The sequence below is a fragment of the Sminthopsis crassicaudata genome, chromosome 2, assembly GCF_048593235.1.
Source record: "Sminthopsis crassicaudata isolate SCR6 chromosome 2, ASM4859323v1, whole genome shotgun sequence".
NCBI classification, from domain to species: domain Eukaryota; kingdom Metazoa; phylum Chordata; class Mammalia; order Dasyuromorphia; family Dasyuridae; genus Sminthopsis; species Sminthopsis crassicaudata.
This window is the reverse complement of record NC_133618.1, coordinates 611,524,583-611,546,916: the sequence shown is the minus strand read 5'-3', so window position 1 is coordinate 611,546,916 and position 22,334 is coordinate 611,524,583. Positions and strand designations below refer to the sequence as shown.

At 38.9% G+C, this 22,334-nt stretch overlaps 2 protein-coding genes across 7 annotated transcripts in view; both read left to right on the top strand.

Annotated features, from left to right (window-relative positions):
• HPS1 (HPS1 biogenesis of lysosomal organelles complex 3 subunit 1) overlaps positions 1 to 2,951 on the top strand; it is a 33,165-nt gene extending 30,214 nt beyond the window's left edge. For all 5 annotated transcript variants that reach the window (XR_012487099.1, XR_012487098.1, XR_012487097.1 and 2 more), the window contains one exon: positions 568 to 2,951. Coding sequence is in view for 2 of the 5 variants with exons in the window: in XM_074296031.1 (XP_074152132.1) it covers positions 568 to 730 (163 nt within the window). In the remaining 3 variants the exon portion in view is untranslated. The remainder of the gene's footprint in view (positions 1 to 567) is intronic.
• An 11,511-nt stretch (positions 2,952 to 14,462) lies between these two features.
• PYROXD2 (pyridine nucleotide-disulphide oxidoreductase domain 2) overlaps positions 14,463 to 22,334 on the top strand; it is a 34,644-nt gene continuing 26,772 nt past the window's right edge. For both annotated transcript variants that reach the window (XM_074296029.1, XM_074296030.1), the window contains exons 1-3: positions 14,463 to 14,682; positions 20,430 to 20,449; positions 22,303 to 22,334. The exon at positions 22,303 to 22,334 is cut by the window's right edge and continues 62 nt beyond it. In XM_074296029.1, the coding sequence (XP_074152130.1) occupies positions 14,556 to 14,682; positions 20,430 to 20,449; positions 22,303 to 22,334 (179 nt within the window). In that variant the 5' untranslated portion in view covers positions 14,463 to 14,555. The remainder of the gene's footprint in view (positions 14,683 to 20,429; positions 20,450 to 22,302) is intronic.

Below are 22,334 nucleotides of genomic sequence, written 5' to 3'. Positions count from 1 at the left end.
TCCTTCCATTAGGAAAGTACCTGGTCTGGAGCCAGAATCCTGTTGTAAGGGTTGCCAGTTGTCAGCCTTCATCAGTACAGCAGCACATGACAAGCCAGTTAGGATGGCACCTAACTGTGGCCACAAAGGGAGCTTCTCCCTCTGACCCTGTGCCATCCTAGCAGGTACCACTGATTCCACCAAGCTCTGACTATAATATAAGACATGTCTGGACCTTGGCAGGTTCTGTTTCATGTGAATTAGTGCTGGAATCTCAGGATAGAAATCTCCCTGAAGGAGGGCACCTGTTACTGTAGGAGAGCTAAGGGAAGAGCAAGTGCAGTTCTGATTGGGTGGCAGCAAGCTCAGGAAACCCGAGGCAGTGAGCTAAGTTGCTGCAAACCTCATCCTTCAAGTGAGAGGGCCTGTGGCTTGGAGAGCATCATAGGTCAGCATTACCCTAAAGGAAAACTGGACTGGATCTGGACCTTTTGAGACCAGCCAGCCCCCGTGGGAACCAGCCCTCGACCAATGGGAAGGTAAGTGCTTCTTTCTGAATCACATATTCTCTTTTACTCCATCTCCTAGGAAGCTTCTGCGCTACTATAGCAAAAACCACACAGGAGAAGTGGTAAAGTGCTACGAATTGATGACCATCCATCTCTCTGTCCTTGCTGTGGAGATAGTAGTCCAGCAGGCAAGTGAGCTGGCCCGGCGGCTGTGGGAGTCATCTCGGATCCCCTTACTTTAGGAGACTGGACTGTTCTATGGCTCTTGGTTGTGAAAATACGTTTGTTTTGTCCATTCCATGTTTCCCCACTGGGGGACTGCCTAAGGTCCCCAGACACTCCCCACCTCAGGTTCTCAAATTGTCCAGTGATGCAAATCACAGCTGAGTCCTGCCTATCCATCCATCATTTGTGGAAAAGTGTATAGCCCCAGGGCAGCAGGATAAAATCTCCTTGTCCACATGTTCCTGAGAAGCCCTCCTTTAGCTGATCCAAGGAATACATGGTACACGTGCACCCTTCCAAGCTGCAAAGATTCCACTTTGTGTTCCAGAGGGCAGGTTGAGAGGCAGAGGCAGAGACTGGGCTTCTGCCTTGAACAGAGGACTTCCATAATGGAAAGTTCCAGGGGTTTTGATATCAAAATTCAGAGCCACTCAACCTAAGGGCCTCCTCTCCTTATCTTCCCCTAGCAGAGAGTAGAGGAATTACTAGCACCCAATATCCAGGGTAGTGAGACCTTACCTCTTCATTGATTAAAGCACTTATTTTTCTGTTTTTCTTCACTGGATTGCTTCTTAACCTCTCTCACAGGATGGGAGAGAAGAGCTTGCCCAAGCATCTGAGTTTCTTTTCTCTGCTTCCAAATCCAAGCTGTCTTTTTGGCCTATTTTCTGGTAAAGTGGGGGGAGGCTTTATGTGAGCCCATGTCCTGTACAATGGACAGTTCCTAAAGCCTTGTCACTCCCAACCTTGTCGATGTGTAGACTGGGACTCAGTACTTTTTGATTTCCAGATAAATGTAAAGGGTGAAGGGAAGGAGAAAGGAAGGACTGTTTGTTCTATTAATGATACTCTATAAAATGGATTGTCTGTCTTCCATATATGCAGTTTATACACCAGAATCTCAATAATAATAGAAGGAAACAAGAAATAAAATTCTGAGTCTTCTGCAGATATTAGCCAAGGAAAGAGGTTGAATTGAATTGAAAAGACATTAGCAGAAATAAAATAAGTTCTGTAAACTACCTTATTTCTGCTTTATGCATTATATACCTTAATCTTAAGGTAACCTTCTCATATTTGAGCACGTACAAGTCCACAAAGGACTCTGTAGCCACTGAGGAGATTTGAGCAGCTCTGGGTGTCCTGGCCCCAGGAGACCAAATTTTGGAGTTGCCATGTGCCAGTGGACCCCTGCAGAATACAGGACAATCCAGATGAAGGTCCTTTCCCTAGAGTGTGCTTTAAAAGCACATCAGATAACCTCAGCCAGAGCCAGAGAAGGCTAAGACTCCCAGAAGACACTGAATACTTTGGGTTAACATTTACTATTTTGAGTCCATCAGGCAAACCTTGAACTATGAATCTGCATTCCTTAAGGCTTTTCAAGAAACTATCCCTTGGACAATATAGCACAGTAAGTCAGTCTAGATCATTTAAATAAGAATGTTAATAATCCTACTGAGGAGCTAGGCAAATTGCTAAGCACCAATGTTCCAGGGATGCAGCATTTGTAATGTGCCTGTGGGCTTCCTTCCTTCTAGTGGGTACAGTGATACAGCATATTTCATTACTTATTCAACCATGGAAGAGTTATCTCAGAGACCTGGGTCCAACTTGTAAAGGAAACATGCTGGAAAACTGACAGTTCAATTACAGAAAGAAAGGAGAAAAAAAACCTTATTTTCCTCTCATGGCTTTTGGCAATATTAGGGCATCCAAGAAAAATCTGGGATGGAGAATCTGTCCACACAGGTCCCGCAGTTTCATAATGAACTCCAGTCCAATCAGCTGCAGAATTCTAGCAGTTTTACCTTGATGCCATCTCTAGAGTCATTCTCTTCTCCACTCATGCTCAAATTTCTGTCAGCATTGGCCTGAATAAACTAGGCTCCCTGCTTCCATTCTCTCCTAATTTCCAATCCTTTTTTTACTCAGCTGTTCGACTTCTAACTATTGTCATCCACCTGCTCAAAGCTCCTCAGTGGTCTTTTATAGTTTTTTGTTGTAATTGTTTCAACTGTTCCCTTTTTTCAAATGCACAAACTCCCCCCCCCCAAAAAAAAAGACAAATAGACTTGTTTTGTTCCTACTTTGTTAAATTTAATGTTACTTTTAAAAAGACAAACTACATAATGGGAGTTCAAAGTTTTTTTAAATAAAATCCCATGTTCTTTATAATGTATTAAAGTGGTTGTCTTTGGTGATGCTTGAGAGCAAAATAAAAAAAGGAAATAGTCAGTGGCTCCCAAGTATCTTGAGTATGAAGTAACTCCTCCCTCCACAAACTGGACCCTCCAACATGACCAGAAATTGTTTCCCACTCTCATCCTAGACACTTCCAGTTCACCCAAGGCATGCTGGAGGGAAAAAATCTGTCTCTTTAGTAAGGTTCCAACTAAAGAGGGAGGGAAGGGGATCAAGCAAACTGAGAACAGGGCAGGCTAAGGGCAGATCTGCCCATCCTGCACACCCAGAATGTCCCCTTTCTTCTTTTAAGGCTCCCCCCAGGTGCCACCTTTTCCATGAATCCTTCCTCACTTTGTTTCTCCATCTCCATCCCAACTAAAACCAAGGCCTTCTTACATTATTTAAGAGTACTTTGTCTCCCATTCCTGTTGGTCTGCTTTGTACCATAATTATGTATGCTAATCTGGCTGTGTCAGCCATGCCCTTCGAATAGAACTTTAATTAAGGGTTAAGTTTTGAGCCAAGAAAGGAGGTAACATAGCATTTGGTTGATTAAAATTTTATTGGCAAGAGTACTCATCAGGAGCATATGTACTCTGGCCACCTAACAGATGAATTCCCTGAAGTGCACTGAGTCCTGGGGTCGGCTTTTGCTAGGAGCCAGCTACCATCCAATGTGGCTTAACATTCACCTGGATGGCTGGTGGTTAGGGGTGTTAAAACTCAGCCCACCCCCTCCACCGAAGATTCTGCCCTTAAAATACCTCAGACCTGCAAGGTGACCCAGCGAGACATACTTAGAGCTGAGGGGGGATGGGGGAAGAACAGAGTAGTGTAGAACTGATCCCCCTCCCAATAATAACTAGCAAGTATAACCCTAGGAGATAAGGGGCAGATAACAGCCAAGGAGGCAGCAAAACTAAATACTGAGGCACCCCCACGCCTTTATGAAGAAAACTGTGAACGTTCTCTCTGGTGGAATTAGGCCAGTTTTCTGTGGCCAGCCAAAGCCCGGCCACATGCCTGTCCAAGTTTTGCAGGAGACAGTCATTCTTAAAAGCAGAGACATGTAGAGAATCAAGGACAAGAAGCAGCTGCAAAGAGTAGAGAGAAATTGAGCCCTGAAGGGTAAAACTCTAGCTGTGGAGAGGAACAGGTCTGGAGAGCCCAGGTGGGCAGGAAGAGAAAGGATACTGGCCCTGAAATACTAGAAGCATGAGTTTCCACATATGTCCTACACGTGTATGCCTTATTACCAACATTCTAAATTTGTGCACTCCATTATACCTTGTCTGCCATGTGTCTTTGTGGGAAACTTCAGGAAAGGATTATAGGGAGAATTTTTGTAGCTACTTATGATGCAGCCTTTTTTGGGGGTGGGGAGAATGGCAAGTGGAATTAAGTGGTTTGCCCAGGGTTACCTAGCTGGTAAGTATCCTGACTCCAGGGCCAGTTGGTCTTTGCACTGTGCTACATAGCTGTCCCTTTACAATGCAATCTTAATGCCTTTGCCTTGGGCTATTTGTACTTTCTATTTACCCTCTTAGTTCTCTTAGCAGGGTCATGTGAGCTATCGTTTTAGGGGTATAGACCCACAGAATATTTTTAATCTGAGAGTAGTCACATCCTAGGGAACAAACCCGTCACACCTCTGACTGCCACGTTGGGAAGGTAACAAATGCCACACTAAGTGTTTCAGCCAAGGTTGCAATCCCAAAATGCTAAGAAAATTTCTAGTAATTCTCTAATGGTGTTCCTAAAGGGTGTGCTTTCGATTACATTACAAACAAGCCAGTTAGGATACAAAATTATAAATCTATCAGATCTCAAATGTATAGCCCCTTAAACTTAAGGTTCATCAAGCACATAGGACCTTGGATGAGCATCCTATCTGGACAAAATGAAGGACAGAAGCACACACAAGAAAAGCAGTTTCAGCAAGTGAAAGTGTGTTTCATGCTAGAGAGTAGGAGAAAGCATGAAGCAAGCATGATCTGTTGAAAATATACTGCATAGTATCTCTACTAGGTCTGTATCCTAAAGAAATTATAAAAGGGAAAAGGACCCACATTAGCAAAGTTTTATGGCAGCCCTTCTTGTAGTTGCAAGGATTAGAAACTGAGTGGATGACCAACAGTTGAAGAATGGTTGTTATGGTATATGAATGTTATGCAATATTGTTCTAGAAAATATGAGCAGGCTGATCTCAGAAAAGCCTGAACTTACATGAACTAAGCATGAGCAGTGAAGTGAGCAGAAGCAAGAGAACGTTGTACACAGTAACAAGATTATGCAATGATCAACTGTGTGATGGCTCATTTCGGCAATAAGATGATTCAAGGCAATTCCAATAGACTTGTGATGGTAAGCACCATCCACATCAAGAGAGAGAACTATGGAGACTGAATGTGGATCCAAACAGTATTTTCACCTTTTTGTTGTTGCTGTTGTTGGCTTGGTTCTTTTTTCTTTCTTGTGGTTTTTTCCCCCTTTTGATTGATTTTTTTTTGGGGGGGGGAGGGCGCAGCATGACAAATATGAAAATATGTTTAAAAGAATTGTACATGTTTAGCCTACATTGTATACTTGCTATCTTGGGGAGGGAGGAGGGAGGGGGAAATGGAGAAAATTTTTGCAATACCAGATTTTGCAAAGGTGAGTGAGAAAACTATCCTTGCATGTATTTGGAAAAATAAAATACTATTAAAATAAAAATATATAAGAAAATATACTGCAGAGCTTACAGAGGTTAAAAGGGCCAAAGTTCATGTCCTGCTACATTACATGCAGTCATAATAACATACCTCTCCATTGCTCTTTGAATGCAAAAATTGCTATTTTTTTCTTCTTTGTATACCTTTACGTGATCCAAGCACTAAGCATAGGTTATTTAAGAAAGTTGACCTGAATTGAATTAGCTGAGAATAGAGAGAATGAGAGGAGTTTTTAAACATAGGGTCCAGCGGTTAGCTTCAAGAGGGTCTACAGTAGGCTTAGAGGGAAATGAAATATATCTTTATTTTCACTAATTTCTAACTGAAACTTAACAATTCAGGTAATAAAATATTATTCTGAAGACTTCATCAGACTGCCCAAGGGGCCATGACCCAAAAAAGGTTAAGAATTCCCTGTTCTGTGGGCTCTGTGAGTAAGTCTGCTGAAGGGGTCTGTCCTCAGTCTTGTCTCATTCATTTTTCATCAGTTACTCGGATGAAGATGTGGAAGGCATGTTTATCAGACTTTCAAATGACAGAGCTGGAAGATAATGGAATTGAAGGGAGATATACAATCATTGGCATAGGGCACTGCTGGCGAGGAAACCCCCTGTCCCGTGCAGACCTATAATTCTTTTGTTTACATCATCTTAGAAAATTGGTCTAAGGCCAAAATTTGTTTTGCATGTCCACACATGTATAATGGTCATCTATAATTTACTCCATTTTGCACCTGCTGCTCTGCCTGATTTCACCTCCATTCAACAAGATGGCCCTCCTAGGTTAAGCTCATCTATTCTGAACTGACCACCTTGATCCTAACTCAAACCTTTTCCCTCTAACTGGAGGGCTGGAAGATGGAGCATCAAAGTCCTCCCAATGCTTTCCTTTATAGAGGGCAGAAACTGGACTATTAGATCACTACATTTTTCCTCTACTTTCCTCCCTGATTTCATTTCTACAGAACAAGATCCCTGCCCCCACCCCTGGCCAATTATCCCCTGACATCCCCTCTCTTTTTTCTGCCTTCTTTTGTATGCTGTCTCTCCCTTTAGATTGTAAACTCATAGAGAGCAAATATTTCTTTTTATTAATTGCATCCCTAGAACTTACCCCAGTGCCTGGCACTTAGTAGATACTTAATAAGTGTTTATTGGGTTGGTTTTTATTTCTCTTGCTTTCTCAGTGAGTGTGTGTTAGAAATATGCTGCAAAGATAAAGAATGAAATCATAAACAAATTGGAGGAACATGGGATGGTTTACCTCTCAGATTTATGGAGGAGGAAGGAGAACTAGAGACCATTATTGATCATAAAATAGAAAATGTTGATTACACCAAATTAAAAAGTTTCTGCACAAACAAAACAAATGCAAACAAGATTACAAGGGAAGTAACAAATTGGGAAAACATTTTTACAGGTAAAGGTTCTGATAAAGGCCTCATCTCCAAAATATACAGAGAATTGATTTTAATTTATAAGAAATCAAACCATTCTCCAATTGATAAATGGTCAAAGGATATGAACAGACAATTCTCAGATGATGAAATTGAAACTATTTCCACTCATATGAAAGAGTGTTCCAAATCACTACTGATTAGAGAAATGCAAATTAAGACAACTCTGAGATATCATTACACACCTGTCAGATTGGCTAAGATGACAGGAACAAGTAATGATGAATGTTGGAGGGGATGTGGGAAAACTGGGACACTAATACATTATTGGTGGAGTTGTGAAAGAATCCAGCCATTCTGGAGAGCAATTTGGAACTATGCCCAAAAAGTTATCAAACTGTGCATACCCTTTGACCCAGCATTGCTGTTATTGGGCTTATAATAATCCCAAAGAAATACTAAAGAGTGGAAAGGGACCTGTATGTGCCAAAATGTTTGTGGCAGCCCTTTCATAGTGGCTAGAAACTGGAAGATGAATGGATGTCCATCAATTGGAGAATGGTTGGGTAAATTATGGTATATGAAGGTTATGGAATATTATTGTTCTGTAAGAAATGACCAGCAGGAGGAATACAGAGAGGTCTGGAGAGACTTAAATCAACTGATGCTGAGTGAAATGAGCAGGACCAGGAGATCATTATACACTTCAACAATGATACTGTATGAGGATGTATTCTGATGGAAGTGGATATCTTCAACATAGAGAAGAGCTAATCCAATTCCAATTGATCAATGATGGACAAAATCAGCTACATCCAGAAAAGGAACACTGGGAAATGGATGTAAACTGTGAGCATTTTTTTTTTGTTTTTCTTCCCAGATTATTTTTACCTTCCGAATACAATTCTTCCTTTGCAACAACAACAACAACAAAATTCGGTTCTGCACATATATATTGTACCTAGGATATACTATAAGATATTTAATATGTATGGGAATGCCTGCCATCTAGGGGAGGGGGTGGAGGGAAGGAGGGAAAAATTTGGAACAGAGGGAGTACAAGGGATAATGTTGTAAAAAAAAAAAAAATTTACCTATGCATATGTACTGTCAAAAAAAGTTTTAATTATAAAAATTAATAAAAAAAATTAAAATAAAAGAAGAAGAAAAAGAAATATGCTGCAAAGATAAAAAAGACTCAGGAGTATGAAGTAAGTTGATTTACTTACAATTATTCCAAGAAACAGACACCCACTTAGGGACAATCTTGGATGGAGCCATATTTACAGAAGTGGGAATGAACCTTTATTTCCTATCCTGAAGTGCAAGGTCCATTCCTTGGCCTCCCTCCCCAATTGTCTAGAGATGACAATTGGGTCCTCCCATTGCATGTCCCTCCTCCTTCATCATATAACCTATGTTCAAAAATGGGAGAAAACTCTTCCTTTGGGGAAGAGAACTAAATGTTAATTAACTCAGTGCTTGCCATTAACGTTTCACCCATTCTTGTTTGGGGGTGATTTTTATCAATTTATTAATTCAATATCAGTTCAGGCTCAATATCTTGTTTTGTATAACTAACTTGGTTAGCTGACATGACCTTTATCCTTGTCCCTATATGGAAAAAATTCTATAGGTTATTCCCAGGTAGGGAAAGGGGTAGGGAGGAAAAGAATTTAGAACAGAAAAGAAAATTTCCTGGGACACTGAAAAATTAAATGATTTGTTAAAAGTTATATAGTCAGTATGGATCCAAGGCAGTATTTGAACCCAGTCTTCTGGACCCTGAAACAGTCCTGTATTCTCCACTACTCTTAACAATAAAATAAAGAAAATTGACTCAGTAGGCTAGAACATTGACCTGGAACTAATTATATTCAACTAAACAAGGATAAATTGACTCAAGTTTTGAATGCTAAGCCAGCAAGCCCTGATAGGTCCCATCAAGCTGGGAAGGTTTCCAGTGCAGAATTTGTTGTCTGAGTCTAGAGGCTCATCACTACTGACTACTAGGGGAAGATTGGGGGGAGGGGGAGGAAGGAGGGAACAGTTCTTTCTACTTCCTGAGCCATAAAGGGATTACCTGAGTAAAGGGAGCATTGACCCTGACCAAATCACAGATCCCTGAAGTATTTATATATATATATTTATTTTTTTATAATATTATCCCTTGTATTCATTTTTCCAAATTATCCCCTCCCTCCCTCCACTCCCTCCCCCCATGACAGGTAATCCCATACATTTTACATGTGTTACAATATAACCTAGATACAATATATGTGTGTAAATACCATTTTCTTGTTGCACATTAAGTATTAGCTTCCGAAGGTATAAGTAACCTGGGTAGATAGACAGTAGTGCTAACAATTTACATTCGCTTCCCAGTGTTCTTTCTCTGGGTGTAGTTATTTCTGTCCATCATTGATCAACTGGAAGTGAGTTGGATCTTCTTTATGTTGAAGATTTCCACTTCCATCAGAATACATCCTCATACAGTATTGTTGTTGAAGTGTACAGCGATCTTCTGGTTCTGCTCATTTCACTCAGCATCAGTTGATTTAAGTCTCTCCAGGCCTCTCTGTATTCCTCCTGTTGGTCATTTCTTACAGAACAATAATATTCCATAACCTTCATATACCACAATTTACCCAACCATTCTCCAACTGATGGACATCCATTCATCTTCCAGTTTCTAGCTACAACAAAAAGAGCTGCCACAAACATTTTGGCACATACAGGTCCCTTTCCGCTCTTTAGTATTTCTTTGGGATATAAGCCCAATAGCAGCAATGGTGGGTCAAAGGGTATGCACAGTTTGATAGCTTTTTGGGCATAGTTCCAAATTGCTCTCCAGAATGGCTGGATTCTTTCACAACTCCACCAACAATGTATCAGTGTCCCAGTTTTCCCACATCCCCTCCAACATTCATCATTATTTGTTCCTGTCATCTTAGCCAATCTGACAGGTGTGTAGTGGTATCCCAGAGTTGTCTTAATTTGCATTTCTCTGATCGGTAGTGATTTGGAACACTCTTTCATATGAGTGGAAATAGTTTCAATTTCATCCTCTGAGAATTGTCTGTTCATATCCTTTGACCATTTATCAATTGGAGAATGTTTTGATTTCTTATAAATTAGGGTCAGTTCTCTATATATTTTGGAAATGAGACCTTTGTCAGAACCTTTACTTTTAAAAATATTTTCCCAATTTGTTACTTCCCTTCTAATCTTGTTTGCATTAGTATTGTTTGTGCAGAAACTTTTTAGTTTGATGTAATCAAAATCTTCTATTTTGTGATCAATAATGATCTCTAGTTCTCCTCTGGTCACAAATTCCTTCCTCCTCCACAGGTCTGAGAGGTAGACTATTCTCTGTTCCTCTAATCTATTTATGATCTCATTCTTTATGCCTAAATCATGGACCCATTTTGATCTTATCTTGGTATATGGTGTTAAGTGTGGGTCCATATCTAATTTCTGCCATACTAATTTCCAGTTTTCCCAACAGTTTTTTCCAAATAACGAATTTTTGTCCCTAATGTTGGTATCTTTGGGTTTGTCAAAGACTAGATTGCTATAGATGTACCCTTTTTTGTCCTTTGTATCTAATCTGTTCCACTGATCTACCGGTCTATTTCTTAGCCAATACCAAATGGTTTTGGTGACTGCTGCTATATAATATAGCTTTAGATCAGGTACACTTAGACCACCTTCCTCTGACTTTTTTTTCATTAGTTCCCTTGCAATTCTCAACCTTTTATTCTTCCATATGAAGATCCCTGAAGTATTGAAAAAGCACATGGGGGAAAGCAAAGGAGGATGGGAGAGAATTTGAAACTCATTTTTTTAAAATAAATGTTAAAAGTTGTTTATACATATAACTGCAAAATACTTTTAAAAGCATAAAATCATGTATGTAGCTTATAAAAACAATTACAAAATAAAAGATGACAGAAATTGAATTCGGCAACAACAACAGTATTATCTACTATTAATATTGTGATTTAAGGTTTGCAAAGCATTTTGCTTGTGTATGTTATCTCATTTGATCCTCACAGCAAATCTGGAAGGTAAGTATTGCTACTATCCCCATTTTAAAGATGAGGAAACTGAAGCAGACAGAGGTTGACTGGCCCAGGCTTGCATCACACATTTCATTTGGGATTTTCTTGGCAACACTATTGAAGTGTTTTGCCATTTCTTCCTCTAGCTCATTTTACAATTGAAAAAACGGAGGCAAACAAGGTTAGGTGATTTGGCCAGGATCATACAGTTAGTAAGTGTCTGAAGCCAGATTTGAATTCAGAAAGATAAGCTTTCCTGACTCTAGATCCCTGCCCTCCTTAGGAAGGATAAGATCATGGATAGAGAGCTGGAGGGGGCTTTTTATACCATCTGTTCCATGTCCTTCCTTTTACATGTATGGAAATGGAAGCTGGAGATTTAAATAACTTGCAGGAATTGGGTTGGTTTCTTAGAAAAGAGAATATCAAGGGAAGACATGATAGCTGTCCTCAAATATTTCTAAATATATGGAAAAAGGAACTAACTTAGTTGAGCTGCCAAAACTGGGACACACAATGGTAGCTTTGGCTCATGCAGGAATTTTGATTCATAAAATGATGGGACAGCAATACAGTAGTGATGTTGCCATTGTACATAACACTTTGAGGCTTGCAAAGCTGTTATTGGATCTTCATAACAACCCTGGGAAGTAGATTCTATTATAGGATGTAGGATGTGAGATGGGAGTTCCTCCAAATATTCTGCTATGTAAGCAAAGACAAGATGGTTCTCTAGTTTTGTTGAAAGGGAATTGAAATTGATGACTCCATCAACTGGAGAAAGGTAGAATTAGGTACATGAAAATAATGGAATATTATTATTCTCTAAAAAATGATGAACAATCTGATTTTAGAAAGGCTGGGAAAGAGTTATATGAACTGATACTGAGCAAAACAAACAGAACCAGGAATACATTGTACACAGTAACAGCAACATTGTGCGATGATCAACTAAGAAAGACTTGGTTCTTCTCAGGGGTTCAGTGATCCAAGGCAATCCCAATAAATTTGAGGTGGAAAACATCATCTGCATCCAGAGAGATTACTATGGAAACTGAATGAATGTAAATCAACACATGCAATATTCGCTTTTTTTCTTTTTCTTCTGTTTTTTTCTCTCTCGTGGTTTTTCTCTTTTATTCTGATTTTTCTCTCCCAAGATGATTCATAAAGAAATGTGTTTTTTAAATGAATGTACATGTATAACTAGAAAAAATAAATGAATGAATGAATGAAAAAAACTTTAAAAAGTAATTGATGAGTTCAAGGGTCTTTTGCTTTTGTGGTACTATTTTGGGGAAAAAAAGTCTTTTGAGACTTCCAAGTCTGTGGGCATTCACACTTTATTGTTAATTACTTCTAGGAAATACTTATATTGTTTTCTTTCTAACTGTGATCCACTGAATTGGAGAACTTGAGGAGGGAGCAGTGATTGTTGGTGGAACAGGGAATCTAAGGGAGCTGATTTTAAAGTGTGGGGTACTTTAGGTAGGATACTACTGTCAGAGTGTCAGAAGATATGAGAACATCCCACAACTGGATACTTACCACAGATCAAGAACTACGAAGAAGAATGAGAAGGGGGAAGATGAGGAAGAAATAGGATCCCAAAAGCATAGTGCAACTTTTCAATTTTGGCATAACCTGAGTCATGATAAAAGAAAATTACCTTTTGTTGGGCCTTCTTAGGTGGGCTATGTTGCCTGTCCCAGATCATTTTAACCTAATCCTATAAGGACAAAAGAAGAAGAGTTAGAAACAGAGTCTTGGATATTTTTGCCAAGAATGATGGTTCTTTGGAGAATATCTGTTATATGGACGCCTTGTCCCTGGATTACATGTCCTAGAAGATATTAGAAGTAAAAAAATTGAGGTCCGTTGGGAAACTTCTGAGGGGGATATATGTGAGGTGTGCAGGTCTCTGGAGGGAACATTAGGAAGGAAATACATGGTGACAATGGGAAGCATCTTAAACCTAGCACCCAAGCCTGGACAGCTCCTCACTCCACTCACCTGCAGACATGCAAGCAGGAGCTAAACCTTAGTATTGGCATGGGGGAAGGTGGCCCAAACAAATCACAAGTGAAGGCATGAAATGATGGAGCAGAAAGCAGATTGTGGCTAGCAGCACATACTGCCCTGCCCATAAGCACAAAAGGGGGCTTCAGGCTGCAGCAGGTGGCTGTAAGTCACTGGTATATCGTTAACTTCCCCTCTTGCAGTAAGTGGAGATCAGAGACTTTTATTGGTTGAGTGAACTTCCTCAAAACACATGGTTTACCTTGAGGCTTAAGATGTCACATTTTATGATATAAATGGCTGCTTGAGTTTCCCTTTTTAAATTTTTTTTTAAAAATAATCAAACCATTTAACCATGACTGAGATTTGTGAGAATGAAAGATACTTCAAACCAAAAAGGAATAAGTCAGAGGGAACTGAGCCAGTAAGTGACCAGACATGACTGGCAGGTGTAGTTCCCAGAAACATTGTGGTAAAGGAAAGAATGATGGGTGACTATTCCGATCCTATTGGCTGGGAAAAGCAAGTTCTTACAAATGGCACAGTTAAGTGATGCAATAAATAGAGTGCCAGGCCAGGAGGCAGGAAGACCTGAAATAAAATTCAGCCTCAGGTGCTTGCCTCCATTTCATCTGCTAAATAAGCTAAAGAAGGAAATGAAAAACTACTTCAGAATTTTTGCAAAGAAATCCTCCCCAAAAAGTTCAAAAAAAGTTCGAGTAAAACAACAGCAAAAGGAGAACAGAGGCTACCTATTAATGTTTCATTTTGAGAGCTGACAGATTTTCTTCCTCGGGTACAAGCTCCAAAGGTCCCTTTATTCTCTGTAGAGCAAACTACTTGAAGTGGTATTGTCAATAATATGTTGGCCTTGAAATCAGATCTGCCTTCTGTGCTTACAAGAGGAGATAGTCTAGGAAAATCATTTCACTCTGTTTACCTCAGTTTCCTATCTGTAAAAGGGGGGCAATAATAGCACCAACTCCCAGGTTTATTGAAATAATTATTGTGATAATTGTGATAATATGATAAAATAATATAGGAAAAAATCTCAGAACTTAAAGTACTGTATAACTGTGAGCTATTATTATTATTATTTCTCTTTTATTCTTTATGAAAAACCTATACCTAAGCTAACCAGTTTCTCCTTCTTAATGATAAACTCTAGAGCCATCTTCTGCCAAGTTAATGAGTAATCTCAACTCAGCTTTCACTTCATGGAGACCTGACAAAGCGACAATGAATGGAGGAGGAGAAAGGAAAGCCTGGAAAGCCAATTCCCTTTGCAGGGATGGCCCAAAGCCAAATGTCAGGGCCAAGGCCTGGAAGAGCTGGATTTGGAGCTCCTCCTTCCTTCCTGCTTTTTTTCTCTAGTCCCCCCTCCTCCTGCAACCAAGACAAAGTCCTGGCCCTTCCAGTGACTGTGCCTGGAAACTAGCTGGAGCTTAAAACTGCCTCGAAAATGATTGCCACAAATCAGAAGTTAGGAAGAGCTTTTGCCGTCTTTACCAACCTGTGCAGGAGACCAGCACACACTGCAGCTGGGGGCCACCTGAAGCCGGAATACGATGCTGTGATAATAGGAGCAGGTAGTGAGGGCTGCAGTGGGGGCCTGGAGGGAGGCTTTGGGGAAAAGCAAGGCCCATGAACCAGATGCTTTCTTTCTCTGATTTTCTTCCACCTTTAATGTACAATAACCCTGTGCACGAGTCTGGAGAAGATAATCTGTGTTCAAAAGTCACTGCCATTTTACTAAGACTCCATTGTTTTAGTTTCATATTCTTTGGAATAAGAGGAGCGGGATAATCTGATTGACAGGGAGCTGGAAACTGAGACCGGCTGGCTTCTGTGTGGAAAGAGCATTGAGGAGGAAGCCAGCAGTCCTGGATTCTCATCCCAGCCCTTTTATTAACTCAGTTTGTGACATTGGGTGGGTGACTTATTCTCTTAAAGGTTTGGGGGCATGAAACAGGGAGGCCTACGTTTCCTAGAGTGATCTCCACTTTAGATGCTTTTGGGAAAATTCCCCTCAAACCCTATGGGATGTTCCTAAGGAAGTCACGCCAAGAAACTTCTGCTTGCCAAGTGGGGCACGCTCGCCCCCTCTCAAAGGATTTGCATCAGAGTTGCTAAGGAGTCTCCACCAACTGGCAATGTAGAGTGAGTGTTGGATTTGGAGTTTAGAAGGTCTGAGTTCAAATCCCACATCTGCTATTTGCTAGCTATGTGACTTTGTGCAAATAAATCCTTTTTCTTTTCTGTATTTGTTAAACATCTTTAAACTGAGAATGATACTACCTGAGGTATTTATCCCTCAGTGTTATTATGAGATTCAAATAAAATAAGGTAAATAAAATACTTGGCAAATCTTAAAATGAGTGCAATTAGGTGGCCCGGATAAAGTTCTCAGTCTGGAGTCCAGAAGCCCTGAGTTCAAATCCAGACACTACTAATTGTGTGACCCTGGGCAGGTCACTTTACCCTTCTCAATTTCCTCATCTGTAAAAAGGAGCTGGAGAAGGAAATGGCAAACCCTCATGAAAAATCAGACAGACAACTGAGCAACAACAAACCTTAAAATATTACATATCTTAGTTGTTATCAATATTAACTATTAACATTAATTAGTATTAGCTATGAATTGGTTAATATTAACTATTAAGAATAGCTATAACTTGCATAGTAATTTACATGTATTTTCTCATTTGAACTTCAAACAATCATTTGAGATAAGTGTATAAGGTGTTACTATCTCCATTTTATGAATATGAAAATTGAGACCTCCCCCCCCAAAAAAAGGTTGTATATAGTCATATAACCAGTATCAGACTAATATGCTGCTAACTAGTGCTAAAAGCTGTTATGTCTCCCTTGGAGAATTATTGTGAGACTCAAATAAGATAAGGAATGTGAAGTACTTTGGAAACATTAAAGCATCTTATGAATGTTGATGATTAGTAATAATTTGGTTGTTAATTATTAATAACACATTTATCATTATTAGTATTTGTTATATACAAAGCTTTATTTTTTTTACTTAAACTCTGCAGAAACCGTCATGAGGTGGTTAATCCACAGGTGTTAATATTCCCTCTTTACAGATGAGAAAACTGAGACCAAAAAAAAAAATTTATGAACCCAAAGCTAGTATCAGAGTTAGGATGCTTCCAAGATGCTGCTAATTGGGGCCTATGAAGGAGAATATTTCTTTGTATTTACAAAATAGGAAGAAAGGGGAAGCATTGCCCCTAGGCAGAATTATGAAGCTGCTGTCCTTTTTCTGTCCTCTACACTCCTTTTAGGGTCCTTCTAGTTTCCGGTCTTTATCCTTTAAGAAAAGAGGAAAGGAATTGAATTTATTATTTGTACTCACCTGGGGCTGAGTGGGTTTTCATGCTTACCTCTCCTTCAAACTTGCATTTTCCTACTCTGATTTGGAGTATTCTTGGCAAACTTTGTGGTTTGCCATTTCTTTCTCTAGCCCATTTTACAGATAAGGAAATTGAGGCAAACAGGTTTAGGAGACTTACTCAGAATCACACAGCTACTTGGATTTTAGGCTACATTAAAAAAAAATTGTCCTTATTGTCTTGTATTTGTATCATCAGCACTTGAAATGGTCCCTGAGACACAGTAAAATGCCTAATAAAATAATTATGTATCAATATTGTAAAAGGAATTCCTGTTCAGGTTTGGATTGGTTTTATGACTGTGATGCTTTAATTGATGACTTGGATCTGTCTTCTTCATCTCACCATCCCTACATCATCTAGGAACCTTAGTCCTGGGCTATTGGTGGTAAGAGGAAGGGTAAATGAACTTAGAGCTAGCTATAGAAGCAACTAATCACTACTGGTCCAGTCACTTGGTGAGGGATACTTTGGCCACAGCAAATAATAATAAAAATAAAAAATGGCTCTTCCTTCTGCAATGGTGGCAATCAAGTGGGAGGAAAGAGGACTGAGGATGCTAAGAATGACACAGTTTTTAGGCCATCTATAATTGTTTACTTATTTGTTGGTGTCCTAACTATGAACTCATATTTATCATTTGAGCTCCAAAGTAAACATCCTTCTTGAAGAACTTATCTCAGTGTTCTCACTATAAATGAAGAAGGAAGGAAGTTGCAATTAAATGTAAAGATGTGGGGAGCCTAATTACAGAATTGTATGAGTTGGTTTTATCAGTCTTACAAAAGCAACAGGAAACCAAGAAGCATCATGTTGTGGACCATTCAGTCATCTGGTTTTTTCACTGCCCATGAGAGGTAGCAAAAGGACAAACCATGAAAATAATTGTTGATCAACACCAATATCCTTTAGAGAGGATGAAAAGATGACAGAATTCTCCAACAAACTTGATAAGAACCTGCAAATTAAATAGTTGATGACTTTGAAGAAAAAGTAAGAATAGATGATAACAATGACAAATATATTGGAAACGTGGAACAGAAGGAAATGATGAAAAAGGACAAAGATTAATAGACTACTCAGGACCTTGGTGCCCATCAATAATATCACAAGAATGAAATTATTTATTTTTGAATAGAAAATTACTTGTACTAAATATAGAAGTCATTTCTCAATCAGTAAGTGCGTAGCTAGATCACCTGCTTATTAGTGCAAAGATTAAAATCAATATGAAGCAAAAAAAATAGAAAGGGCAAACAGATAAGATGTAAAAATACAATAGCAAAACCTTAGCTCCATCCTAACCAATTTAAACATGTTACTGATATTGAAAAATGGATGGAAAAAAGTCCATAGGCAAAAATAGCTGCAATAATTTTATGCAGAAGTTTAACCAACATTAATCGGTTATTCCAATAAGGGGACTCAAAGAGACTAAAGATACCTGTGTCAGTCAACACCTGACTTTCTGACCAAATGAGGAGAAATGACATCCAAAGGTAATACCAGTTCATAATATAAACTTGTTTGTAAATCTTATAGAAATGAAGGAGGATTTTTATAGTCTCAGTTTTGCCTCAAGAAACAGAAGCAATGAAGAGTAAAATTAGTTTAAAGAAAACTTTTCAAGAGACCCAACTAAGCAGAGACATCCTAAGGCATTTAAAGTTGAAAAAGGAAGGAGGACAATAAGCAAAAGAAAAATGAAGAATGCCGGGGTAAAAATGGAAGCAGTCTAAAAAGATTTTGATATCCAACTTTTTTCACTACTAAGCCTTGGACTTTGCCATCACAGTCCTGGATATGCTTCTAGAAGGCTGGAAAGACACCAAAGAGAAAAGAGATGGGAAGGCCCTTGAATTGCATTAAATTTGTGAATAGGAGAGCTGTACTGGAGACAACACAACTGTGAAAAACCATAGAGGAATGAATCAAAGATAATTGGAGGATGTGAAGATACTAGATGCACAGGCAGAAAAGTCATTAGTTTTATTAATAATGAGAACATCAAAATTACCAACCTCTATGCCTACTTCTCCATCTCTATAAAAATGCTATGAAAATAATATGTGAAGGGCATCCTCAGTAAAGGTATTAGTAGAGAGTAGCAGACTTTCACAAATAATATTCCAAAGTATAATAATATATCTTCATCATCCATCATATAATTGAAATCCCTACAACAGTAGAGAATACAGTATCCCACTGTGGTTATTATTTGCTGATTATTTTTTTAAAATATACTTGTTTCAATAGAGCAAAATTGCTTTAGAGATTCTCTTCTACCACAATTTCTGGAGTGCAATTAAAGGAGTCTGTGAAGAGCAGAGAATCACTTGACAAACATACATTAAAGCAATAGAGAGACTTAATAAATTGAATATGCACTTTTAAAAGCTAAAATACCAGTAAAAACAAACCTAAAATAAACACAAAAGAGGAAAATTTAAATTAGAGGAGAAATAAATTGGAAATCAAAAAATTATATAAATGGTCAATAAAAATAAAAGCTGGAACTTTATTTTTTTCAGTTTTATTTTTTTTATTTTTTAAAAACAATATTTTATTTTCAAAATACATGCAAGGTTAGTTTTCAACATTCACCCTTGCAAAACCTTGTGTTTCAAATGTTTCTCTCTCCCTTCCTCCCACACTTCTCCCCAAGAGAGCAAGTAATCCAATATATGTTGAACATGTATAATTCTTCTACACAAATTTCCACATTCGTCATGCTACACAAGAAAAACCAGATTAAAAAGGGAAAAAATGAGAAAAGAAAAAAAGCAAGCAAACATCAACAAAAAAGGTGAAAATACTATGCTTTGATCCACATTCAGTTTCTATAGTCCTCTCTCTGGGGGCAGACGGCTTTCTCCATCCCAGATCTATTGGAACTGGCCTGAACACCTCATTGTTTAGAAGAGCCATGTACATCAGAGTTAATCATTACATAATATTTTTTACTATGTACAGATCTCTTGGTTCTACTCACTCTACTCAGCATCAGTTCATGTAAGTCTCTCCAAGCCTCTCTGAAACCATCCTGGTGGTCGTTTCTTATAGAACAATAATATTCCATAACACTCATATACCACAATTTATCCAGCCATTCTCCAACTGATGGGCATCCACCCAGTTTCCAGTTCCTTGTCACTACAAAAAGGGCTGCCATAAATATTTTGGGTCCTTTTCCATTTTTTATGATCTCTTTGGGGTACGGACCCAGTAGTGAGATGCTAGACCAAGGGGTATACACGGTTTGATAGTCCTTTGGACATAGTTCCATATTACTCTCCAGAATGGTTAGATCACTTCACAATTCTCCAAAAATGTATTAGTGTCCCAATTTTCCCACACCCTATCTAATATTTATCATTATCTTTTCCTGTCATCTTAGCCAATATGAGAAGTATATAGTGGTACCTCAGAGTTGTCTTAAATTACTTCATTACAACACTGGAAGTAGAAAAAACAACCATCAAAAAAAAATCAAAAGTGAATGTTTCAAAATTATAAAGAAAGAGTATAGTTCCAAAGAAAAGTTTTGAGATATACTCCCACCTACTGCTTTGCAGACGTGGAAAATCCACATTTGCTGATCATTGGAGATATTTGTAGATTTTTTTCAATGTATTGACTGATTTTTTTCCATTTTTCCTTTTTTTGTCTTAACAAATACTGTTTACAGGATGGCTCTCTAAGAGAGAAATTATATGTTTTTAAAAAAACAACAAAAGACAGCAATAAAAATTTTATTTTAAAAAATAGACTGTCTTCCTGTTTAGGTCAGAGAGTGTCTCTTTCTAAAGCCCTTAGTGATGGGTGGGCCAAGAGCAGCCCAGCAGAATCCGTGAGGATGCTTCTTGCTTCTGACTCACCTGTTTTTCATTCCCTTTCTTCTTCCTTCTTCCACCTTTTTGTTGCAGGACACAATGGACTGATTGCAGTGAGTACCACTTGCCTCCAACCAGCTTCACTCTGCACCTAAGCAAAGGTCTCTCCAGGGTGTAGGGCTCAGCTAAAGGGAAAGGAAGAAGATGGAATGAATCCAATGAGAGAAAGTTCACGGATGCCTGAGCACCTGAGGGATTCTTCTTAGGGTGATGAACTGACAAGCCGGCCCTAGGACAGGGGGTTAATTTCTAGTCCAAAAGATAAGCATCAGACAGTTCAGATAAAAATCCTCAGACTTTCAGAATGTGTATAGAAGGAAGGACACATGATATAGTTTATGGAATTCTTTTTCCTTATTAAAAATAGGTAGTCCCTAGGCCCTTCAGTGAAAGACAGGATATGTACCAATCTAATACAATGGGCAGATGGTGAAAAAAGGGAAAATGTAGAAAAGCAGTTAGTGATTGACCTGTATGGTATCCATAGTGGGTTTTTGCTAAGCAATGAGGGTCACTGTAGGGAATACTCTTGAGTGTCAACATAGATAATTGAGGGCTATAAATATCATAAAAGTTTCAGGAATCCCTGACCCCTCGCAAATGATTCCTAAGATCCTCCAAAAAGTTACGAATTAAAGCTATTCAAAAATGAGTAAATGTCTCATTTTGATAAGAACAGTCCTAAGTTTTTTTTGTTTTAATAATATCCTGCGATGGCTAGAAATGTATCTCTGGAAATGTCCCCTGGGCACTTCTCCCTGGGTCCCTTTGACCAGGTACAATATTCTTTGTGAATTTTCACGTGAGAGATGTGATAAGAAACACAAAAACTGACAGCATAGAGTAGCTTAGAAGTCTGATGCAGCCTCCCTTTCCTGGAACACAGAGCTGGTTTAGGAACCAGCTTCCTACAGTTTCATGAGTTTTAAGCTTCTTTGCTTTGGAAAGTAATTGAGTTTAAGGAGCCCTAGCATATGCTGGACTGAATTTCACATTTCTTGCCATTGTCATGGTTACTGGATTCAGTCCAGGAGTTTGGGGAGACTCAGAGAAATTTAGTAATTGCCTCTTACTTTCCAGCCTGTTGTTGGATGGCTGATTGGAATAGGATGTTTAAGATTATTCTAATAGTTCCAGAAAAAGGGATCCAGAATAAGGGCTCTCCTATAGCCATGGACCATGTCATGTCCATCTAGAATGTCTGTGCTGGGCTTTGGGGATGAAGGAATACCTTTGTACCACTAGAAATGGGCAGTCAGCTACCCATCTCCATCTGACTATAAGAAAAGGAGCAACTGCAATAGAATTAACTTCCCCCTCCCTGAGAATTTCAGCTTCCTGTCTGACCTGAATGAATAAAGCCTAGGAAAGCATCAGCCGGCTCCCAGGAAGACCAGATTCTGCCATCTGCCTTACAAATGTTGGGGACGAGTGTGGAACTACTCTGTAGCCATTATTTCCATGGAGCCAGAGCAGAATCCTAGCTTAGGAAAATATTAAAGTTTCCATCAAAGATTTTTCAACCTGACAGAATATTAATCAATCAACATTTATTAAGCATCTACCAGGTGCCAGGCACTGGGCTAAGCACTAGAGACCCAAAAGAGGTTAAAAGTCTCTGATCTCTAGGAGCTTACGGTTTAATGGGGAAGGCAACATATAGATAAATATATAAAAGAGAAACTAATTCAGGATAAATAGGAAAAAATTAAAATAATGATTAAAAAAAAAAACAGAGGAAAAACACTGGAAGGGACTCAGGACATTCCCTCAGACACCCAACCACTTCCAACAGCATACACATAGGACTTCAACTCCATTCATTAAAACCCCAAGTAAAACCCGAGAATAAATGTAAAGCATTATAAAAAAAGGATGGAAGGAGGACATAGTGTGTTTCCCATAGGCAGCCTACCTGCAGAAGTTGGGAGTAAACAC